Source organism: Nestor notabilis, unplaced genomic scaffold (genome assembly GCF_000696875.1).
Source record: "Nestor notabilis isolate BGI_N333 unplaced genomic scaffold, ASM69687v1 scaffold165, whole genome shotgun sequence".
Classification (NCBI taxonomy): Eukaryota; Metazoa; Chordata; class Aves; order Psittaciformes; family Psittacidae; genus Nestor; species Nestor notabilis.
Genome location: NW_009928606.1, coordinates 180,683 through 203,891, shown reverse-complemented (window position 1 = coordinate 203,891; position 23,209 = coordinate 180,683). Strand labels below are relative to the sequence as shown.

Here is a 23,209-nt window from a genome sequence, read left to right as displayed (position 1 = left end):
GCTTAGCTCTTAACCTTTGTTTAATCTTTTATTTTCCCTTCTATCAGCCAGTCATTAAAGCACAAAAATGTGTCCAAAATACTTAAATGAGATTAAAATTTAAAAGATTAAAGAGCTGGCTGAAGTGTCCTTGCAAACAGGAGAATCTGAGAGTCTTGGGGCCCTTTGACGATTTCATAATAAGTCTACAAATGCTAAATAAATCCATGGTCATTAGCTACAAAAATCTGCTCAGCCTAGTGCTTTGAGAGTGGGATACAGACACTCCTGTTCTTTGTAGAGCATCAGCATCAACCAGGTGATGGCAGTGAGCTTCAAGCAAAGTCTGGCAGAGGAGTCAAGGTGTCTGGTCTATCTTATCTGTGGTCAGTGTTGAACGAAAGTCTCTCTTCTTTCTATTTGCTGATCTTGCCAGATCTCACTACCAGACTTTAGATGGGCACCACTGTGGGAGAGCACCAGTCACCAGCCTTTAGAAAGGAAGTTGCAGATACAGGAGACCAATGGTCTGAGAAAAACTCTCTCTCTTTCATTGTCTTCTCTCTATTTTATTGTCTGCACTGCAGAAAACAAGGGAGAAGCTTATACTGCCATTTTTAGGGCTATACCTCATTCCAGACATAAAAATAACCATTCAATCTTTAGGAGTTCTGTCCTCTTAACCACCAGTCACCATGAATTGTCATGCAGATCAGTTACCCTTGCAAGCCAGGATCTTAAGTCATGTAACATAAGGACAAAAGGTGCAAGATAGCTTGGAATCTGAAGAGATTTTTTCTTTTCTTTTTCTCTGTCTTTAAAATCAAAGTAAAAGCTTGTGTACTGCAAAAGGATGGCTTATAAAAATAACACACACAGGGGTTCCCTGTGGGAAAGGAGCAAGAGCCAGATAGCAGCTGCATTTTCCCACTCTTTCTTGGAAAAGCAAAAAGCAGAAATAGCCTTGCTGTCCAGAGAAAGATGAGTGTTTACTGCAATAAAAGCTCTGTAGCTGTGAGCTGATGTCTGCTGTAGCTTCGTGGCCTACCAGCCACATGGGGTCCCAAGGCTTAATGCTGAAAGTCCTGTGTTGTGCAGTAGTGGTATAAAATTAACCAAGCTGCTGGGTTTACAGGACCAGAGCAGGAGTGGTAAATGTGCACTGTGTGTCTGAGTGAACTGAGGGGCTACCCTGGACTCCTGGATGTGAGGATGAGAATCAGCAGCTGGTCTACCGAGACATACCGAGATCAGTAGTTGAACTTTGGCAAGATCCAGTGGTGCTGTAGGGCCCGTTTTTGAGAGTGGCTATGGAGGAGGGGGAAGAGGAGCAAAGGGAGTGCTGCTGTCCCTTGGGATCTCTAGTTTGTGTCACTGATTGTTTGCATTCCTCACATTCTTCTCATGCAGGTGAGATGGACCAAAACCGCTGGCAGCGCATCGGACAAATTCCAAGAGACGTCAGTGCTTAACGAGACCCTTCGGATTGAGAAGATCCAAAGGCTGCAGGGGGGCCGCTATTACTGTAAAGCAGAAAATGGGGTTGGGGTCCCTGCCATCAAGTCCATTCGAGTAGATGTGCAGTGTAAGTCGTTTAGTGGCAACCCAGACCTTCCCACAGTTCTACTGCATGTCTCTGCCTTGCTGCGGGGCCAGCAAGGAGCTGCATTGCCCTAGGACCATGTGCACCTGGTTCAGGAGCAAAGGGAATGGTGCAGTGTCCCCAGGGTCCATTTTCCCTACGAGAGTAGATCCATCCATGAAAAAGATAGCTCTGCCTGTCCATGTGACTCATTCTTACCCAGGACCCATGATGTCAGTAACAGCCAGGGGTCCCTAGAGCTTGTGTGGGATGTAGCACTGTAGATGCCTTCTGCTTTCTGTGTCTTCGTTTTTAAGCTGGCAATGCTTGAAGCAAACCAGTGCTTCTTGAAATTGGTAATGCCTCAGATACTTGGGACATTCCTGAAACCAGTGCCCTGCTCCCAGAATCGCTACTTTGGTAGCAGAGTGGAAACAGAGTAAAAGGCTCTGGGATGCACCTGAGGAGACTGAGCTGTGAAGGGGTCAACCTGAAGGAATCTGTGAGGACCCCTTTGCTTCAGTGACTCAACATTTCTTGGGCTGGTTGCAGTGGTCATTCTTCTTGTGTCTTGGCGATGCTGTTAGTAGTTATCCACCTTGGGACTCAAGTTTTGAAAGTTTCTCATGCTGGCTTATTTTTAGGCTGTTGTGGCCAAAAGGAAGGGAAATTAACCTTATCCCCCATATGGGAGGATAATATGGATAATAACCCCCATATGGGAGGAATCCAAGATTTAAGGTCTAGGCAACTTTAGAAGAGATTCGCTCTGTTGGGGAAGATTACCATTGTGTTTATTGTCCTTGGCTATCAACTGTTCCAGTTTTCTCCAACCCAAGTAACACCAAATCCCTCTCCTCACTCATATCTTCTGAGAAGGCTTAGCCAGAAAGAGGTTGATGCTAAAAAGATGTGAAGTGTGATAAAGCAGCTGGAACTCTTGCGGAACCCATCACCACCTGTTTCCCACACTCATTCTAGCAAGACAGTCTTCTGTGATGAGGTGCACTTTGATTACCTGTCAGAAGACCAACCTTCAGGCTTCAAAACCCCAGTACCTGCCTGGAATTTGGGCAGAGATTTGCTGACAGCAACTGCTGCCTGTTCCTACTGCCCAGCCCTACAATGATGTGACCCTCACAAAGTATGCCATAGACTTGAACATCCTTAGGCTTTGACAGGTTCATGATCTGCAGCTGTATTCTGTGGCTTGGAGCAGCTCCCATTCTCAGTTCTTTCCTTGCCCTACCCTCTATTGGAGTAGCACAGTGTGAGCACCATACTACAGACTGGGAAAATAAATTGCTTCAGCAGCAGCCTATTTGGATAGGATGAGCATTTCTTCATTGTCATTGCATAGCTTTGAAGTTCTGATACCCACCTAGACTTGCTTGGTGTCTCTGCCTATTTCTTCTCCTACATGTGGTGGAGGCATATCAACTTGCTTTTCTCAAGCCTTACTGTGAGACCTTTCCAGGGCCTGTGTCTCTAGGAACAGGACTGTGGCATGAATGTCTTTATGCCCTGAGGGTACTCCCTTTACTTCTGGGGTGCAGGCTGGAGCTAGAGTGATGTAGTGTCCCATGGTCCCTTGTGCAGCTCTGACCTGTAGAACTATGGGGCTAATGGGATAGCCAAGGGCTTTCTCATACTAACATCTACTCTGCAGATGGACTTGGTAATGCACCTCTGTTCTGCTTACTTTGGGTTTTGGGGAGGAGAGACTATTTTCTGCTAGCATTTGCAGTATGTACAAGGGAACACATAGGAAAAGCCACACTTCTTGTTGAACGCTCATCCAGGCAACCTTCAGCAGAGTGAACCAGAATTTGAAAACAAACCCCTTCTTTTCCCACATCTCAATTTGTAGTTAGAGGTAAGTAATCACCCTCATGTGAACCTTGGTGTCCTTGACAGCTAGTGCTAGTCCTCACTCATACTTTTAGAATTAGACAGAAAGGTTGTGCAGAGAGCACCATTGGTGCCAAGAGGGTATTAAACTGGAAACACTAACTTGTGTAGCAAGTTATTCCTTCATCCCAAGTGGGCATCAAATGAGGCTGTAAAGTACTGGTTTGATACTGGCAGAGAGGCAGCTGCTGTTTGGATTATTTCCATGTGGGAGAGAAAGAAAGTAAAGAAAAAGAAAGAATGGATGTTTACAAGCTTATATTGCACATGAAACGTCCCATGCGACCATCTCCATGAGCAGCCGTGGGCCAAATTTATCATTTGTGCAGCTCACTGACATCAGTGGCATTACTTGTACATGAAGGACATACATACCGTTGTAGGTCTTATTTTAGCTTTTCTCAGGAGGGCTAGGCTTGGAGCTGACTTGCTATGAAAGAAGGCTGAAAGATTCAAGGGAAGAAAGGTTTAGCAACCTAAAGGAAGGTGGTGTTTTCTGTGTGGGGAGTAGCTGGGAGCCGGGAGACCTGAATGGTGAGCATCTTCTTTGATCAATAAAGGAAGTGTTTTGCCATGCATCCTGATGAGAAATGGAGCCTCAGAAGGATGGCACTATAGAGTTACTCTTTTGAAGTGTGAACTAATAAAGGAGGGTTGAGGACAAAGAAGGAGGAAAGAGGAAAGGCTACCCCCATCGTCCTGGTCCAAAATAATTTGGTGTAAAATTCAGGCACCCTAGGCACATGGAGGCAGCACTGCATGGAGAGGAGCTGTGGGGTTTTTTCTACCTGTGTATGTTTTTCTTCAGCTTTGGGTTCTGTTTTGTTTTGGGGCTTTGGGGTTTTTTTTGTGCCTTGTCCTTGTTCTGCTAATGGCTCTACTCATATGTCTGAGCTATGATGTGGTCAAGCAGGTCCCATTACAATTGCTGTCTACCAAGCATAGAGCTCATTAAAATATGCAAATCCACAAGTTGATGCCTGTGATTCAGAAAAGAACATATGCTATTTGGATAATAAGTTAGAAGAAACTCAGCCCTGCTTCCCTCTTCCTTTTTGGGAGTCAGATCTCCAAACTTACAGATCTCTGAAATAAAGTATCGAGAAAATTAGGTGGCATAGGAGAGCAGCAGGTGATGAGCATGTCCTCTTGCTCTCTGCTAACATGTGCAGAAGACAGCACTGGCAGCACTAGAGGACACTGGGTGCATGTGCTTTGGTTTCCTTGCAGTTGAAGATGGGGTCATAAGGCTCCTGAAAGTGTAGAATTGTTTCACCTGAGCTCAGCAGGTACCTTTTAAGACATGCTTAAGGGCACAGGGACAGATTTCAGTTTTAGGGGGCCAGTTGGTCCCATCTTGTTAAATGGGATCTTTACATTTAACCCCAATCAGTCTTAAACTGGTTCTGGGAGGAGAAAGATCTGAGGTTTTCCGCATGCTTCCTTGATGTGCAAACACTGATGTCTAGTGGAAAAACCCAAGAAAATGATCCAGTTTTAGCAGGAGGGCAACCCTTGGGTGGAGCAGTGCGTTTCGAGTGGATGGAGAAAGCATGATCCCTGTAGGGCTATTGTTTGTGTCCTTGCAAGTTACGTGACTGATCACCATTGATTCATGATAGCTATATGTCCAGTGCAGGTATGGTGAGGGAATTGGAAGGATCGTTTTCTGTAAAGGGAGAAAACAAAAGAATCTGATCAGTTTAGGGGTGCATGATAGATAGGGATACGGTGAATAGAAGTTGCTGAAGAGGGAGAATCAGTACAGATCTTGAAAAGAAGAAAATACACAAAGGAAATTTTAATAGGAGGACAGAGAAATTGTGCATATCTATCACAGTGTTTTGCATCTCATATTCCCATGGCTCCCCACGAGACTTGCTCCTGAATAGGAGATAACTCTCCATCTCAGCTCCTTGATCTTGTCCCGATTTTTACTTTCACCCCTTGAACTGAAGGTTTATCATGTCATTTGTGTGGGCATCTCACAGCCATGGGCTTAGCTTCATGATTTCAGGCGGAATTTGGGAAGTGGAAAGTGAGAGCAGAAGAAATTATGAAGGAGCAGAGTTTCCTTAGAACCTTCTGACCACCCAGTGGAGAGCGGTGACTTTGGGTGTGGGGTGCCGTTGGTGAAGATGAGGCAGCCCACTGCTCTGAGGAGCATGTGGCAGGCAGGCAGTTTGCTTGAGGACTACATGGGGATCTGCATACCAGGGGGTGCTTTCTATTCTCTGGAGGTTGCACGGTGAGCAGGAGAGTTTTGGCTTCTCCTGTCTGTTCCCTTTAGATATTGTTTGTGTTACCTGTCCTCAGATCAGCTTTTAATTCAGCAGTTGTCATCAGCCAAGTGTGCGGGAGCTTGCCCTCCCCTCTGTGGAACCTGGAGCATCATCTGCTCTGCAGGCTGGTCATGCAGACCAAGCTTCACTAACAACTGCTGCGGCCCTCCTTACCTTCGTTACAGATCTAGATGAACCTGTTCTCACCGTTCACCAGACCATCAGCGATGTCCGTGGCAGCTTCTACCAGGAGAAGACTGTCTTCCTCCGCTGCACTGTTAATTCCAACCCACCGGCTCGTTTCATCTGGAAACGGGGAGCTGAGACACTTTCCCATAGTCAGGACAATGGTGTGGACATCTATGAACCCCTCTACACACAGGTGAAAAAAAGCAAACTTGTGTTACGTGTATTGCTGATGCAGGGCACTGCAGTAGGGAGTGTTTTCTTCCCTGTGTGGATTATGAGGCTGGGTAGAGACGGGGGCTGCTGCAGGGAGCACTGTCTTCAAAAGGGCTGGTAGAGCCTACTTCTGTATGTGGGTGCTAAGGGTATAAGCGGAGCAGAGTGGCAGGAGGGAGAGTGACAGCACTGAAGTACTTTCCCCTTTTTGGTTCTGTCCCTGAGAGCAGGCCACAGCTTCCATGGTGAGACTATGTAGCTGTTGGATGGCTGAGACTAAAACCCAAGCAAACAATGCCAAGATCAGGTCTCCTCTATTTCCCATTACTAATTTTATTTTATTAATTGAGTGCCCGAGCTCCATACATCAGGGGAAGTGCTTCCTGTTCAGCAGTGTGAGCGAATGGCAGGCATTGTCATGAGATCCATGAGGCAAATGATGAAGAGCTTTTCCTTATGGCCACAAGTAACAGGAAGCCCAACCACCTGGGCATTTCTGGACTGTTGTCCTGTGTCAAGATGTCCACATCTTTTATGCTTCTCCTGCTTGCCTGTGCTGGACTTGCCCCTGCACAACCGTGTTACCCCTCGGAACACCACTCTCTTCACAGTAGTTAGCTTGCAACTGCAGTAGGAGACCAAAGGGAATTTTTCTTTAGCCAATACACTCTGGTCATGTTATCCTAAGCTGAGCTCTGGCTCTGAATGTCCTTCAGAAGCTAACTAGCCCCAGTGCTTCCAGCAAGGCTGTTTGTTTGGCAAGTGATGGGTGGGAAGAGAGAGCTGAAAGGGCAGCTTCCCATGGCACCCGTTTCATCCACACACCTTCCAGCACTCGCAAAGCTGGGCCCTGCGCACATTCTGGTGGAGTTTGATTTCTGAGTAATGCCCCAGGCAACTTTTCAGTTAATGTAGTTATGTTCATATTTTATTGAAACACACCATCTCTGTAGGTCATGGAAATGGGCAGCCAAACGGAAACATTTAGAGGGATGAGGAGAGAAAAGAGAGCTGCAGGTTAGCAGCAGATTTGCAGAAACACTGTAGGTCAGTGCTGCTGTTTGGCCCCAAAGAGAGCTTTGCCTAGTCCAGTGCTATGTGGCATCCAACTAGGACATGCCTGGCCTTAGAGAAAGCCACAGTGGGCTCTTCTAGCTTTCACTAACTCAGTGTAATTAACAGGAAGACATTGCTTAGTGAGAGGATGTCTTAGGACTTGAGGTATTTTCTTCTGCTAAATAAGGCATCTGGCAGAAATTCACCATGTTGCAACATTAATGTGTAAATGACCCAGCATCCCACAGCTCCTGTCAGGACCCATCCCAACATGATGGGTCATTCCCAGCTCCGAGAGAGAATGTTAGGACTGCTGTGCCCACACAGGCATGCCCTAGGGTCCTCTCCGTAGCACCAGCATAAATCTGTAAGTTTGGGTTGGTAAGAGTTGAAATTAATAGAAACACCTCTGCAGCACTACTGGGAGGAGAAGATGTTGCTGGAGTTCAAATGCACTATGTTTAACAAAGCATACTTTGCAGGGGGTTGTAATATTGTCTTAAAGATGAACTGGTATCAGTGTCAGGTTTGGGTGGGCTTTTACATTAAAAAGGAGGTGAAGACTTTACTGTTTAATCTTTCTAAAACTTATCTACAGTGCAGGTTTATACACATTTACCCAACATTTACTAATCTATAAACAGGATCCTGTAAATAAGTAGTTGATATACACATTGTAAGTGCCATCATTTTTGTGGCATAGCAACAAATCTCAGGGGACAGGACTTTCATAGGGTTATTGGTCTCCTAGGTATTTATCTTTCTCATTTACTCAGCTCACATCGTTGTTCTCTACATATTAGCATGCCTGAGCTCATTGTCCAGTCCCTTGATGTTGTCCTCAAGAGGATTTGTTTTGCTGACACCTTCACACATTTGCAGGCAATTATGGAATGATTTCTCCAGAAGACATGTAGACAAACACAAGGAGAACAACAGCGACAAGCTGTCATGGGATGACATACGAGTTGCAGGGTGTGCAAACCATGGGATGCATCTTAGAGCTTTCCACATTCCATAAATAAAAATCTACAGAACACATCTATTGTTAATTTAACAACTTAAGTCTGTTTCTGTAACAAGCCAATAACTAATGGAGTGCTAGGTAGTAATTTTGTTTGTTATCTTAGTATGAGAAAAGGCTGCCATAATCCATGTAGTCACTCTGGATTTACACCACCATGAATTAAATTAGAATCTGGAGAAGAGAGATCAGAGAGTTTTGCAGAGTTCTTTGAATAGTTCTCTGATTTATCTTTTTCCCCTTATACTGCCATTTTTCACAGAGTAACTGTTGAACTTGTCATATTTAGGCCAACATTGATGTCTGAATCCACTCTGATTTTGGGTTTGCAATCTTGAGACCCCAATAACATCCCTTGGGTTCCTATCGACATCTCAGTGTGAGATCTCAAGGTCTGTTCTGGGATGTTTAAAGTTTTTCAAATTCTGCAAGATGATTCTGGCAGCAGTTGACAAGAAATTATGTCTAGACCTGTTCAGCAGTGCTTTCAGGTTAAATGTCAGTTTGTTGCTGGCAGTTTTGAGAAATCCTGGAGGTGGAGTTACGATTGCAAATACTTGGTGTCTCCTTTCTGTATAGCTAGGGGAGCTTGAAGTCTGCACAATTCCCTGAGGTTTTGATGGGAGCTGCATTAACTTTGGGGCAGGTTATGGGCTTGCAGTGATGAGCTGTGCTTTGTACACCTGTGCCTTTTCCCCTCCTCTTTTTCCCTCAACTCCCAGGGTGAAACCAAAGTCCTGAAGCTGAAGAACCTGCGGCCCCAGGATTATGCCAGCTACACGTGCCAGGTGTCCGTCCGCAACGTCTGCAGCATCCCTGACAAATCCATCACCTTCCAGCTCACAAACACCACAGGTAAGAGGGGACTCAGAGGTCTCTGCATCCCTCCAATCCCCCACCTGCTCAATAGCTATTACCTCTCCAGGAGGGTAACACAGCACCCTGTCCAGTGCCTGCAGAACCTCACACTCATGGCTGCTAGGATTAAGAATCCTTCATGCAGAAGTCTTGTGGCCAGGGATGCTCTAATTTCTTGTAGCTCTGCGTACACCCAGTGCCTTGGCCAGGCCTGCTGTGAGATCATTAAAGCAGACTATGTGTAGGTGTTGAGCCACTATGTAGTTTTTAATCCAGACTCTAGTTTATTTATTTATAATTCTAAGTGACTTTAAAAATAGATTTGATTCAGTCCAGAGTGGGGCAGATGCTGCAGGAGTTCTTACAAATAATTCATTCATGTGTGACTCTGGCCTGGTTTGCCAGGCTGTGCTCTCAGCATCTCCCAGCTAACAGGCTCCATTGGTGCCAATGTCTGTGGAAAGCAAATATCTCCGGTGCCTTCCCAATAAATAAATTTTACACAGATATTCATATCGGCAGTGCTTGAGTGTGCCTTCAGTTGCAAACAGAATTAGTTTGGTGTCTCTTGCTTGAACTGCAATAACTGACTGATAACCAAGTATAGTGTACCAAATACTTGCAAAGCCTGATTACAACCTGTCCATTGAAAACAAACCACAACAAAAGCACACCCACAAAATCCCGCACCCACAAAGCCCCCACATGTTGAATATTTGCAAAAAATAAGTAAATGTTTGGAAATCACTTCCAGCCCTGGGGTGTTCTATGATCAGAAGGAAAGGCATTGTAGTTGTTTGAATTATTCACCTCTCTAATGTAACACAAAGCAGTATGCATCCCTTCTGTCATCTTTGTGCAGTGGAAACAGAACTTTTTTGATGATGCCAACTGTTGACAGGATATTGTTGATACTGTAAATTATGTTCATTCATCTGACTTGGCCCCAAGGTGCTGAACAATAGTTGCATTATTTTATGTAGAATGAAGAAGAATAATGAGCTTAAAAAGGTGAACTATTGCTAATGTCAGAAGAAAATATTCTTTATGTAGTAAGATCTCTGAACATGTCTAAAGCAACTCACACTACTGCCTGAATTTCTCTCAGGATGAGACTGTAGCTGATGCTGGAATATTCCCTTTAAAAACTTACCCTGTGCTAATGATGAAGAAAGGGATTTCATATAGCTCTTCTTCCCTGTTGTGCCTTTACCTTTGAAGAGATAGAAAATCAAATTTCTCTTCATGTCCACTCCCCCCTGCCAGTCCAAGCACAGGGAAACTACCCTTCATTTCAGTTCAGCCCCTTAGTGTATGGGGAAAATGTATTTTCAGATTGTAGCTAGATCAGAAGACAGTGATATAGCTGAACTTACACCAATTTCTTACCTAAGCTCTGAACTTGGGCCACATAGCACATAAATCTAGTTCTTTTTTCTTGTTGTTTAGTTACATGTGCATGTTTATACGTAGTTACAGTGGAGCCTGACACTGCAAGCTCAAAGAGGCCATGGCAAATGTGTTCCTAGCAAATTGTATTGAAAGCTAGCAGTGAAAATGAAGCTGACATTGTGGTGTGAGCAAGGTTGTGTTCAATAACAGAAGTATATTTAACATGAAATATTATCTGGCTTACTTGCCCTGTAGGTAGTATTGTGCATAGATGAGAAAATATTTAAAGAAAAATCTTTAATTCTCTCCTTTTTTGCATAGTTCTTTTCTTTCCCTCTTGCACTTGTGCTTTAGCAGTCTCTGTAGCCCTGGCTGTGCCCAGAATCCTGAGCAGCTTTGCTCAGGATGCCTTCACCTTTGCAACTGAGGAGGGCCCAAAGAGCACAGAGGTGCATAGAAATCGATCTATTAAATATTTATAGAACCAAGTACTACAGACCTTGAGGGTCAGGTCATGTTAGGCCAAGGGAATCTTCTCTTCCAAGTTCGTTTGCTGTTCCTCAGCTGGCTTGCTTTGTCAACTCTGGCAATGGCCTTTGGGCAGGTTGTAGTTTCCTGCAAGGGATGTGCTTTTCCCAAGCTCTTGTGTCAGCAGAGCTTGGGAATTGCAGTAGGGAATGGGTTCTTGGTCTGCAACCTTAATGGGAAGGTGGTTTTATCTGCTCCTTCTCTGTCCTGAGGATGTCGTGTGGCTAGAGCAGCAGGTTAGGTCTGCAGAGCCGCAGGACTAGCTCAGCACTGGGCTGTCATCACCTGCTCCACCACAGTCGGGCTGATGTTTTCCCCTTCCTCAATTTCGGCAAAATTAAGCAGCCCATCTGGTTAATTCTCCTGAAGCTTTACTGCAGCAAATTGGACTTCAAAGGGAATTGAAAGCGACTCTTTGTTTTTAATGGTCCCCTTGCTGCTCAGCAGACTCCGCTAGCAGGTTTTCTGAGCCAAGAACAAAAGGAATCGCCACAGGTTACAAATAAATGAGATTCATCTCCTGCATAACAATGTCTGCAGACTGTTAACCTCTGTCTGCTGGCAGGAGTGGAAGTGGGAGCCCACGCAGGCTGCCACAGCTAGGTCTCCATTTTGGGGCACCACATGGGAGCTTGCTGCTTGGGGCTGTGCAGGTGGCAGCTTTGCAGTTTCTCTGCCTCCCTCTTGCATGCACAATGCAACCTGCCCCGAGGCACTGCATGCACCAGCATGTCACTTTTTTTTCCATGTTGCCTTGCCCAGAGCTAGGCAGGATGAATGTCGATCAGATACGTGCACATCAAACACAGCAAGAGCCCTAAATCTTAACCAGAGCTTGCAGGACCTCTGGTTTGGGCTCTCCAACTCTGGACATAGGCTGGTCTCAGCCTTTCTCTGGCTCTGACGGGGATGGATGGAGATTCCTGGGCAAGATGCTGCATCTGTCAGTTTGGTTGTGCCCTGTGAACCTGCCCAATGTTAGAGGGCAGGAACGGCTATTTGGTGTCAGCTACACACAGCTGACAGCCTGTTGGTGACAGGAATGCATCCTGCCTGACCACTGTGAGTTGGGCAGTTGCATTCCTGGGCTTCATAGCATCTTGTGAAACTGCCTGGAGCTTGGAGAAGATGTACAAATCCTTTCTTTGCCAGTTAGTATGTATTAACCCTTGCACACTGTTTCCAAGACTCCAGCAAGTCAAAGGCTTTGGGTGCAGGCTGTGGCCTCCTGAAATTCAAAGATGCTGGCCTCAAAATGTCCAGTGCAGGTGGCAGAGGAGCCATCTTCTTCCTTAGGCACAGCTGGCCACCTCTGGCACAAATAGCATGTGCTGTGGCTGGGGAGAGGGCGTTTGATTCAGTGCACCAAAGCAATATCCCAGTGTGGCAGTGGTTGCGCTGCTAAATTATGGTGCTGGTTCTGAGGAGAGAGCAGTGCTCCCCGCCTTGTTTGTATGGGCTGTAATTCAGAGATCCAATGCAAATCCAGCACAGCTCATTAACGCAGGGTCCAGGGAGAGAAGAGGCAGAAATAATGATGCCATTAAATCAGGCTTCATGAATATGGAACAATGTCTTATTTTGCATTATTATGGCTGTTACTTAAAACATACTCCCTGTCTTTGTGCTGGGGACTGCTACTTTCTCAGTTCTGTCTGGATGGAAGCAGTGATGGTGCTGACAAGGGCTTTAAAAGGCTTTTCATGGGAAGTATTTTTGGATCAGTTCCTGGAGGGAGGTGTAGTGAGAAGGATGAAGAAATAAAATAAACCAAAATCGGGTACTAGGGTATTCAAAGGAGAGGTTGTCTAGACATTTTCTAGACTAGTCTCAGTTCAGTTGTGCATGAAAGACAGTCCCTGTGACCTGCTCTGTGGTCCCCAGGTCTATAGAAAAGTGTATTTGGTGCTTGTGGAGGTTAAGGGGGTTAAGAGTGGATGCAGTTCATGGTCTGTTATGGTGCAGACAAGTCCTAGTCCTCTGTGTCAGGCTCCCAGCTGCAAGGGCCAGGTGCCTGGCAAAGGCTGAGCTCTGGTGGTCAGGCAGAAGGAGGAGGCTGTGACTGGGCATGTGCCTGGTGCTCTGCCTGACCTTCCATTGGGATTGTGAGAACTGTCCAGCAAACACTGACATCCCACTGAGCTTCCCAGCATGCTTTGGATTGGGTCCTGAGAGGTGAAGCTCAATCCATGGCTGCAGCTTTCCACGCCTTGTGACAATGAATCTCTTGTTCTCCTGTCCCCTTTTCTTTGTTGCTTTTTTTGCTTCTTCTCAGAGCTCAGTCCATTGTGCTGTTTCTGTCCAAGGCACAAGCAGACTAACTGTGATTCATACGATAGTGTTGCAGCAAGAGAGAGACAGGTACTTTAGTAGGAGCTACCAGTTGAGCCTTTTCACCAGTGCTGCTTCTGCAGGGCCTGCCTAGAGTCAGGAGAGTTAAATACAGGCAGAACAGAAGGCACAGTGGTGTCTGCAGAGGAGAGGGCTGGGTGCAGTGGAGGTGAGTAACGCAGAGGTACAGTGGCTTTCCATTGCCCTTCTGCCTAGCTGCAGTTTTTTCTACCAGGAGTCAGGAAGCCTCTAGCCTTGGGTTTTCCACTGCCAAATTTTGTCTGGTTGCCACTCCTACCTGTGCAAAGGGGCTCCATCAGGCTTTTCATCTGACCTGAGTCCTAAGCCATAGAGAACCTGCATTGAATACTGCAAAAGCCTAGCTTATGCCCCAATTCTAAGCATAGTGATGGAGTGGTTTAGGTATCAATCACCTCCATTCTCGGGAAGTGTCAGGTCCTGCCTAACACTGTCTCCTAACCATAACAGTGCTCTGACTCAAAGACATGGTAATGATCATGCTTTAGGTTCACAAACACCTTGTATTTGCAATGAATGCATGGATCCTTCCAGCTCTCCCTACTCAAATCAGCCATTTTCAAGAACAAATCCTAGAAAATATGAAGCTGTGCACACACAATTGGATGGGTCCTTTTTATGCTCAGAAGTGTGCCTCTTTGTACTTTTCCAGCTCCACCTGCTCTGAAGTTGTCTGTCAATGAGACGCTGGTGGTCAACCCTGGTGACAACATCACCATGCAGTGCTCTCTGACGGGTGGTGACCCACAGCCAGAGGTGGTTTGGTCTCACTCTCCTGGCCCAATGCCTCCCAATAGCCTTCTGCAAGGAGGTAACCTCACCATCTGGAGGATCCGTGTGGAGGACTCAGGCTACTACAATTGCACAGCCATCAACAACGTGGGGAACCCAGCAAAGAAGACAGTGAATCTGCTGGTGCGGTGTAAGTGGCTCTTTTTCTAAGAGCATGGGGTTTTCAGGGTGGAGGGGCTAGATTTGCATTTTTCCTGGCTGTTCTTGTACAGCTGAGGGTGAATGTGGAACTTAGCAGCAATGAGTAAGCTGGAGAAATGCCTGAGCAAGCTTCCCTGCTTCCAGACCAACAGCTGTACTAGCAGTGCCTGCAGCCTCATCCTGGGCTGTAGCACTATCCTGGACTGGAGAATGATCCTAGACTGCCAGATGGGAAGCCTTGGGGAAATTCTGTAGGAATGTAACCACGAGAAGTCTTCAAACAGATTTTGCATGGTGGTGTTGCCTTCCTGAAGAGCAAAAGGCGGTTGTCCTGTCCCATGCAAGATGTTTTGTTGTCGCTAACTTTTTTTGCACTTGTGTTCATCCCAGCCATGAAGAACGCCACGTTTCAAATCACCCCTGACGTGATCAAAGAGAGTGAGACCATCCAGTTAGGGCAGGACTTGAAGCTCTCATGCCATGTAGATGCTGTCCCCCAGGAGAAGGTTGTCTATTCTTGGTACAAGAATGGGAAACCAGCCAGGTTCTCAGACCGGTTGCTCATCACGCGGAATGACCCCGAGCTCCCACCTGTGACCTGCAGCTTGGAGATTATTGACCTGAGATTCAGTGACTACGGCACCTACATGTGTGTGGCTACCTTCCAGGGAGCACCCATTCCTGACCTCAGTGTGGAGGTGAACATCTCCTCAGAGACAGGTGAGCCTCTCTGTGCCAGCTGCGGAACTCAGAGGAGTGGTTGGCATTACAAACTGCCCCCCACCCCAGTGCCTCTGGCTTTTTTGAAGGACCTCACATTAGTGTCTTGAATCCAAATGTCTCATCCTCAGGCAGTCATTTAGCTAAGCCTGGAGATGGGTGACAGTTATGGCTCCTCTACCAGATGTGTTATGCACCAAGCAGATATTTCTTTATGTTTTTTCCTTATGAAAAGTCCAGTCAAAGCTGCAAGACAGGTTTACAGTGTCTTTCAAAGAAGCCTCCAAATTGTGATGGAAGAAAGAGCAAGTGGTATTTCACCAAATTTCAAATGTCCCTTTGCTTAGAAGGGAGTAAAAGAGAAAGCAAGCTGCTCTTTCCTCTCTTTGGCATTGCTTGTGAGGAATGTCCCTTTTTTCAGAGCTGTGGACAGGAGATTGGTATCATCTGTCATAACAAATTCTCTGAAGAGCTTTAGTGTTTACTGGATTGCAATTGCAATCTGTCTTGGGCACTCTCTGTGGGAGTCCAAGTGTTACAAATGCCCTGTCCCTCCCTGTTTAAAATCAGGGTCAAAGTTTCACCCCATGGCTTGGTGAGGACAGGACTAATCTGTGAGTGTGTTGGTCGGTCACCTCAGGGATTGAAATACAGGGTCTCAGGGCTGCCTTTTTGTTTCTGGGAAAGTAGTGGGTCCAGCTCTGCTCTCTGTTACATCCACGTCATCTTACTGCCTTCCCAAGACCTAGAAGGTACAGCACAAAGCAGTATTGCACCAGTAATTTGGTGAGGACTCCTGAGGGGAGCCAGCTGCCCACATATTTTGCCCTGAAACTTCAGTGAAAGTTTCTTCTCCAACCCTCGTTGTGCTGGATCCTTGGCCTGGCTGGTCCCAGTCTTGATTTTGGACATTGCTCACTTCAGGCCCCTCACCCCCACAGAAAGTGCTGCAACTGTTTTTGATGCTTTGGGAAGCCCCAGTCTCCCAGAAGTGCTAGGGCCAGCTGGGACTGCACCTAGTGTTCATTAGCATCTGAGAAAGCAAGCCCTGACTGTGCCACGGACCCAGTAAACACCCAAGGGTGATGCTTCCCTTCATGGAAGATAGGGCCCTCTCCATGCCAGCAGACACCAACCCTGTTGTACCAGCAGGGAACAAAATCAGGAGAACTCCCAGTTCCTAGAACCCGCAGTTCCCCTGGGATCTCTCCAGTCCTGGTGCAAAGCTGGCTCTCCTGACTTCATGAGCAATCTTTCTTGCCCAAGATCACTAGATGGCAGAGAGCAGTTGTGTTTAAGCCTGCAAGGGTAGGAGGCTGCAGAGGGTTGGCAGACCCTGGATGATTCCACCAAAAGGCTGGGCAGTGTCTGTTGGTGCAGGTGTTGGTCCTAGCACCAGCTGGTTGCTGCCTTAAAGGAAGTGTCTGCAGTGGCAGGTTGCCTGTCTGGTGTAGGCTGAGGCCCCCATACTCATGTGGATGCTGCTGATGGGAGAGGGCAGGCTGGGGTGTTTTGGAGCCTCTGTTTGGCAGCCTGGTCCAGTAGAACCACTTTGTGACCCAGGAAGTGAAAACCACCATCCCTACCAGAGTGGCCCTCCATGCAGCAGCCAAGAGATCCCCATGAACAACCACTTCCAACATGTGGTTCCTACATAAAAACCCAGTGGGTTTTCCCCCAGCCACAGGGTTGGAGTAGGAGGGTGGCAGCAGGGGCTCCATGGTTCCCTTCTGGGCAAAGCCTGAGCTCGCCAAGGTGGCTGCCTCCACTGAGCAGCTCCGAGGAGGTAGCTTTAGTTAAACATCTTCAAATGCAATTTACTGCTTTTTCCCATGGATAAAATTGCCTCTCGCCAGGTGAGCCGCTGCCGGCAGTGTGTTGGCACTGAGAGTGCTGTCGTCCCTTCATGCTGTGCAGGACAGGGTGTGATGAGGTTCCCCATCCCACAGGAGACCTGTGAATTGAAAATGTGTCCTCCTTCTTGCATAGGGAGACTGGGCTGGAGCCATCCTAAATCTGCTCATAAAGCAGCTGTGGGATGTAATGTGTACAATTACTGTAGCACATTCTCCTTTGCTGGAGTGGAATTGAGCTAACATTGGTCAGACCGACTTGTTACAGCCTCTGTAGTTCTAAACTTTGATTTAAATGGAAACGAAATACATGGCATTTGCAGTTATGGAAGTGTCAATCCAAGTGTTGCTGCTGTCAGCAGAAAGGGCTCAAAAAGGAGCTTTCAGAAATCGATCATGGCCGTATTTACCCCAGTTGAACTGTTAACTCTGAAGCCCAATACAAATAAAATGGTAATATTACATGGGTTTTAGTACGAGCATTCCCTTCCTGGGTTCTTGGTGGAGTGGGCGTATGAACAGCAAACCTCTCCCCACCAGCACCTTCTAGCTGGAGTCATTGGGTTTCTTTTGAGCTTTGTTTATCAGCAAAGCTTTGTTATCAGTTGATAGCTGGATGTTTCTCGAGTGTTACTGTGCCTCCAGCTCTAGCCATGGCTTGGCAGCAGTTCTGCTGGTTGAGCTCTTCCCAGCCTGGGAGAGATGCCAGAAGTAATCTTTGCTGGGACCCACTCTCACTCACGTGAGCCAGAGATAACTAGTGTGCTCTGAATCTCAACTTAAAGTAACCAGAGGCACTTAACCAAGCTGGCTCCTTGCTGTAGTTCAGGAGTAACCAGGGATCCTGGCTGTCTGGTAAGGCTTGAGATATGATCAACAGGCACTAATCCTGTAAGTTTTGGGTTTGGTCTGACCTGGGTAAAGGAACTAGATACTTTGGCAGATATGACTTTAATTTCTTGGTCAAAAGACTGCGATTTCACTTGAGAAATTCACTGATGGCCAAAAATTGAGAAATGGATAGAAGAGGCTTTTGCCTTTGGATTCCTTGGTGCTAGCCTCGCTGCTGGCAGCATTTTGCAAACAGAGGGATAGGAGCTGGCACTTGCCTTTGGTATTGGGATACATTTTTGGAGAAGCTGGGGTTTTCCTTGGTACCCTGCAGGTCCAGACCCTGTAGGATGACTTACATGGACACTATGTTCCTATAGACGTTGTACCATGTCAAGCAGAAACCTTTGGAGTTCAGAGCTGTTGGTGTTACTCAAACACAGGCATCTCAAGAATGTTCCTTGCTCCCTGGAAACTCGGTGTAAAATTATTCCCTTCTTGTCTTCCTTTTAGTGCCACCAACCATCAGCGTCCCTAAGGGTCAGTCCACCATCACCGTCCGGGAGGGCTCCAGGGCTGAGCTGCAGTGTGAGGTTCGAGGAAAGCCCAAACCACCCATCATCTGGTCCCGGGTAGATAAGGAAACCCCCATGCCTTCAGGGACAATGACGATGGAGACATACGATGGGAAGCTGCGCCTGGAGAGTGTGAGCCGAGAAATGAGTGGGACTTATAAGTGTCAGACAGCCAGGTACAATGGCTTTAACATCAGACCCCGGGAAGCCCTGGTGCAGCTCAATGTGCAGTGTGAGTATAACCATGCAGTAGGACCTGTCTGAATGCCTGTGTACCTAAAAGCCTGTGGGCTAAGCAGAGCTCACACACTTGGTGCTGCTTTCAGGCATAGTTGATCTTTCTTACCAGGCTGAGCAGATGCATCTCTTTTGTCTAGGGACCTTCGAACAGTTAGCTTAATTGGTCTGGCAACACAAGGTTCTGCACAGGATACTGTGTGGCCAGTGCGTTGGAAGTGGAAGGGAAATGTGTTGTGTGTGTTGGTATGCAGTGCTTTCCATTTCCCTACCAGTGGATGAGTGCAGAACAGCAGCTTTACCAGGTGTGTGTTTGTGTGCATTGCATATGGGTAAAATACCTTCAGGGTACATTGGTAAGTTTGTAAAGTCAAGCACTCAAAAGGTACCAAGTGAATGTTAATTAAACTGTTTCCACCCTACAATCCTTTCTTCAACTTGGTTACCCCAGCTGTCACTTCTGGACATTCCTGAACCATTTTTCCTGAAAAGCAGAGCTAGGCAGACACTAACAGGAACTGAATACTCTCAAAGGCTTCCATACAATAAAGCTGTGAGTAACAGAAAACTAATTCTTAGATTCAACTTAATATTGAGTGATTTCAGTACAGGTGGTGCTCCCAATCCTGCTTGAAGGCAATACCTGTACACAAAGGTGAATGTGGAGGTAGGGATGCTGCTGGTGTCCACATTGGGTGACTGTCTCCATCCTTTCCCTGCAGTGATTTCTCCCTTCAGAGAAGTGAGTGCCTGCTCAGCTGCCATGCTGTTGAGGTGTGTTTTGACGTGCGGGGGTCTGTGCTCTGTCCTTCAAGAATTTGAATCAGACATGGGGAAGGCAGATGTATAAAATGCCTTGGTCTGAAAGGAGCTGTGACTGTAGGAGTAGCCCTCCCTGCATACCTCATCCCGTCAGGATAGTGTGATTGCTGAATTCTGTTCATGTCCTCTGAGCAGCAGGGATTTAGCAGGTGTGGGATGCATAGGGAGCATGTTAATTTGCACCCCAGCACACTGCCTCTGGGCTGTGAGTGCTGAGCCTCCATGCACAGCAGAGCAGTGCTCATTAGACATGCTGGCACACTCCTCCCAGGCTCTCTTTTCAGGAAGAAGAAATGTGAGACTAGAGTGGATAACCTGGCTGAAGCCACCTGGACACACTGCTCAGAGATGTGAGCTGCTGGGAGCACAGCAGTAATGGAGGCATGCGAAATCCTGCAGGCACTTTGAGTATTCAAAGATGCCCTTTTAAAATTATCTCAGTCCATTCAGGGGCATGGCAGGAATTAAAATACAGGATGAGAACTGGGAAATGTGTGCAGGTTTCCATGCAGGTACGTATGTGTGGAGAAGCTTCTCTTAAGCAGGTTGGAAATGTGCATCTTGGTTTAAGCTGTTTTGGAAAACAGTCTGGGTCAGGCGTATGGACATGGCAAGGGGGGGAGACTCTTGGTCACCCAAGAACCGATGGAAGATGCAGCAAAAATCTCTGGAACAAAGAACTGTCAGACCTGCTGGTGTCCCCGGTTTGGCGCTGGTGGTTGAAAGCTGTGAGGTCCTCGCTGCCTTGCATTGCCCCTGCAGAGGGAGCAGCAGTGCCGAGCCTGAGATGAATTCAGGGTTATAATCTGTTCTGGAAGGGGATCATAGGACCGAATCTTGGGCTGGAGGGGAAGGACATGACTCCCCTCACACGAAAGATGGTAGCTACAAGCCAGAAGCTGTTCTGGAGCCTTTGATGTGACCCCAGAGAAGGCAAGGATGTCATGAACTTCTGTGTAAAGAGCAACTCAACATATTCTTTCTATACCTCTTCTCAAGGCCAAGCAATGCTTTATTGTGGTCTTGCTGGTGACATGGTCTATGCAGCAGCCCACCCAAATGGCCCTCTTCTCCATCAGCTCTGCATACCCTTAGTTGGAGCTGAGTGTGTATTAAGTGTTTGTACACCTGAGCTGTCTACTCCTGCCTGGAAACTGTGGAAGGACCTTACAGTGGCACTGCCTGTTCTGCTCCTGAATAGGCAGCTTTGGTTTCGGGGCTGTCAATTTGCTCCTTCCATCAGCAAGTAAAACAAGCTGCAGACCAAGAAAGCAGGGCAAGAATTGCCCTCATCTCCTTTATAGGGTCTAACCTTTCTTCCCATGCAAAAAAAACCCCTCAGCAAACAGCACAGTCCCAGTTTATCACTCTCCTCCTTGTTCATGCAGCTGGAATGAGATAGGTACCATGGCAGGAGCCACTGTGGTTAATTGAAACGCTGCTCTCCAGTACGGGTAGCTCGTTAGTCCAGTGACTTGCTCTGGAATTCTCATCTTGTTGGAAATGGGGATCGTGTGGCTCCTGCAGCCCCTGCGATGAACACTTTCCCCTCCTCCCCTAGCCCACGGATCCCACCAGAGAGCCACTTCGATGGGGTGTGCATCCACACAGGCACGCACGTGTGTGTGTGTGTGCATGTAGGCATGCTTGTCTGTGTTGTTGTGAGCTCCTTTTGAACTGGCTCACTCAAAGGAAGAGCAAATTCTGGGTGATAATGTGGTTGTTTCTCTGATTTGCTCTAAAGCTAAAGTTGCAAAATCAATACAGCAGATCTGATTAGATGTCAGAACCTGTTTTTGTTTCTCTTTTCTTCTCTTTTTCTCCCCTCATCCTCAGGCATATAGTGCTGTATCGTAACAAACTAGCCCAGAAATAGGCTTTTCCAACTGCACTGCAGTAGTGGAAAGAGAATAAAAAGACAAAAAGACCAAGTCAGCTGTCAGGGAAAAAAAAAAAGTGTTTGGGTTGTCTATTATTTTTTTATTTTGCAAGCAGAAAAAGCTGCTCTTCTTTTGTCTTATGAGCTGTAATTGTCTGTCATCAGCCCTGAGAGGCTGAACTTCTTGGTCTGAACTGTAGAGTTTTGGAAGATTAATAAGTTCATGAAAGTCCTTGCAGCCTTCTAGCTCTGTGGTTAAGGATGAAGAAATGTATCTTGGTCAGAGACTGGGCTTGTCATAACTCCTGGGAACCTGGCTACCACTTGGAGTGGCACTGTCTTGTCATCTTTTTCCCATATCTTCAAAACAGGAATAAAACTGACCCATCTTTTCAAGGATTTGTGGGGCATAATAAACATAGCACTTTGAAATCTTGAAATAAACATAGTAATGGAAGAGCAGAGTGTTGCTGTTAATAATATCAATGCTATTGCTGATGCTGTTGTCAAGGCTTTTTTCAGGACCAGGCACTCGCTCAGAAAAATCCCAACGGAAAAATGAATCCTCTGCAGAGGTGAGTTTAAAATAAGGGCTTGGTCACCCTGTGTAGGTAAGATAGCATAAGGCTGTAAAACACACACAGTGGGCTTGAAAATGTGCAGCAGTCTGGATTTTGGAATACAGTGTGTCATCTGAGCCAGTATATATGAAAGAAAAGAGTGTATGTGTGAATCAGTTAAAAGAATGCTACCTACATATAAATTTAGCAAATGCATAATAAGTTGGAAAAAAAATTACTACATTAGCTATGTATCCTAAAAGCCGGATCCAAATAGCATTTCCATGAATTATAAAGATTAGTAGTGACCCTAAACTCTAGCTGTTGCTACAGCTGGCCTTTGAGATGACTGTCATATCACAGTGGATTTTACTCTTCTAAAGCCACATATAACAGTGTGGTGTAAATTGCAATCCTGGTACATTATCCTGCTGGAATGATGTTGTGTTAGCTCTGATGTTTTGTCAATCCTGAATAGCATGTCATAAGCTACTGGACAGCTCAGTGAAGGGCCAGCTCAGCCTTGCACTCATTATACCTGATTCTTGATATATCTACCCCAGTATTTTTCCACAGGTAGGTTTATTCTTCCTCACAGAACTCACTGCTTGCTGTCTCAAACCCTTGCTCAAACACGTGAATGGGTTCTCCCTTTTTGGATAGCCACCAAAGCCTGGTAGCAGAGTACCTGTCTCCTCTGTTAAGAGAAGTTAATTAGTTCACCAAATTCTGACGATGGATAAGCAGACTTTTGCTGGTGCCATTTTTGTCTTTGGCAGAAATCTTGGTCTCTAAGTGCCCAGAGAAAGAAGGGAAAAAGGAAGAGGAGATATTTACACAGGGTTAACCTTGTTTTGGATAGTCAAGTCTGAAAGATGATCCTGTTTCTCATCTTTGAGTCACACAGCAGGTGAGGTCACAGCAGGAAGACTAGAAAAGGAATTAATCTGGGTATCTCCTTCCCTGGAAAAATGTGGCCTGTGAATTTGTCCCTTTCTGGATCCAAATTAATAGTCCACAGTCATCTGGGATTGGTCTCCAAAGGACTGTGCTTATTGCCCTTAGGTAGAGTTTTGCCACATTAAGCAGCAGATGGATTATTGTGCTTTATCTTCAGAGCATAGTGATTATTGGGTGTAATCAGGAAAGCAGACTGCCATTCTCTTTGGAGTGTCAGTTATCATGGTTAACGGGATTTCAGGAGCCATTGCATAGTCCTAGATACAGGACTGGTAACCAGCAGATCTGGCTCTGCCCTGACCTGGGAGGCAGCCAGAATAGGTCCTGCTGGGGCATCTGTTGCCCTTGTCACTTAAACTAATGTTCAGGTGGGCACAGATATGTTTTTCCATTCAAGCTCACATGCTGCAAATGTTATTCCTGGTCAGGTGCTGTTGACTCATTCCTCTTTAAAA

At 46.4% G+C, this 23,209-nt stretch overlaps 1 protein-coding gene across 1 annotated transcript in view; it reads left to right on the top strand.

The window, feature by feature from the left end:
- Window positions 1–23,209, top strand: part of MDGA1 (MAM domain containing glycosylphosphatidylinositol anchor 1) — a gene marked incomplete at its 5' end in the record, with an annotated part of 97,992 nt that overhangs the window by 1,638 nt on the left and 73,145 nt on the right. The window contains 6 exons of the mRNA XM_010014562.1: window positions 1,390–1,564; window positions 5,940–6,136; window positions 8,959–9,091; window positions 14,037–14,306; window positions 14,708–15,037; window positions 18,235–18,528. Of these exons, the coding sequence (XP_010012864.1) occupies window positions 1,390–1,564; window positions 5,940–6,136; window positions 8,959–9,091; window positions 14,037–14,306; window positions 14,708–15,037; window positions 18,235–18,528 (1,399 nt within the window). The remainder of the gene's footprint in view (window positions 1–1,389; window positions 1,565–5,939; window positions 6,137–8,958; window positions 9,092–14,036; window positions 14,307–14,707; window positions 15,038–18,234; window positions 18,529–23,209) is intronic.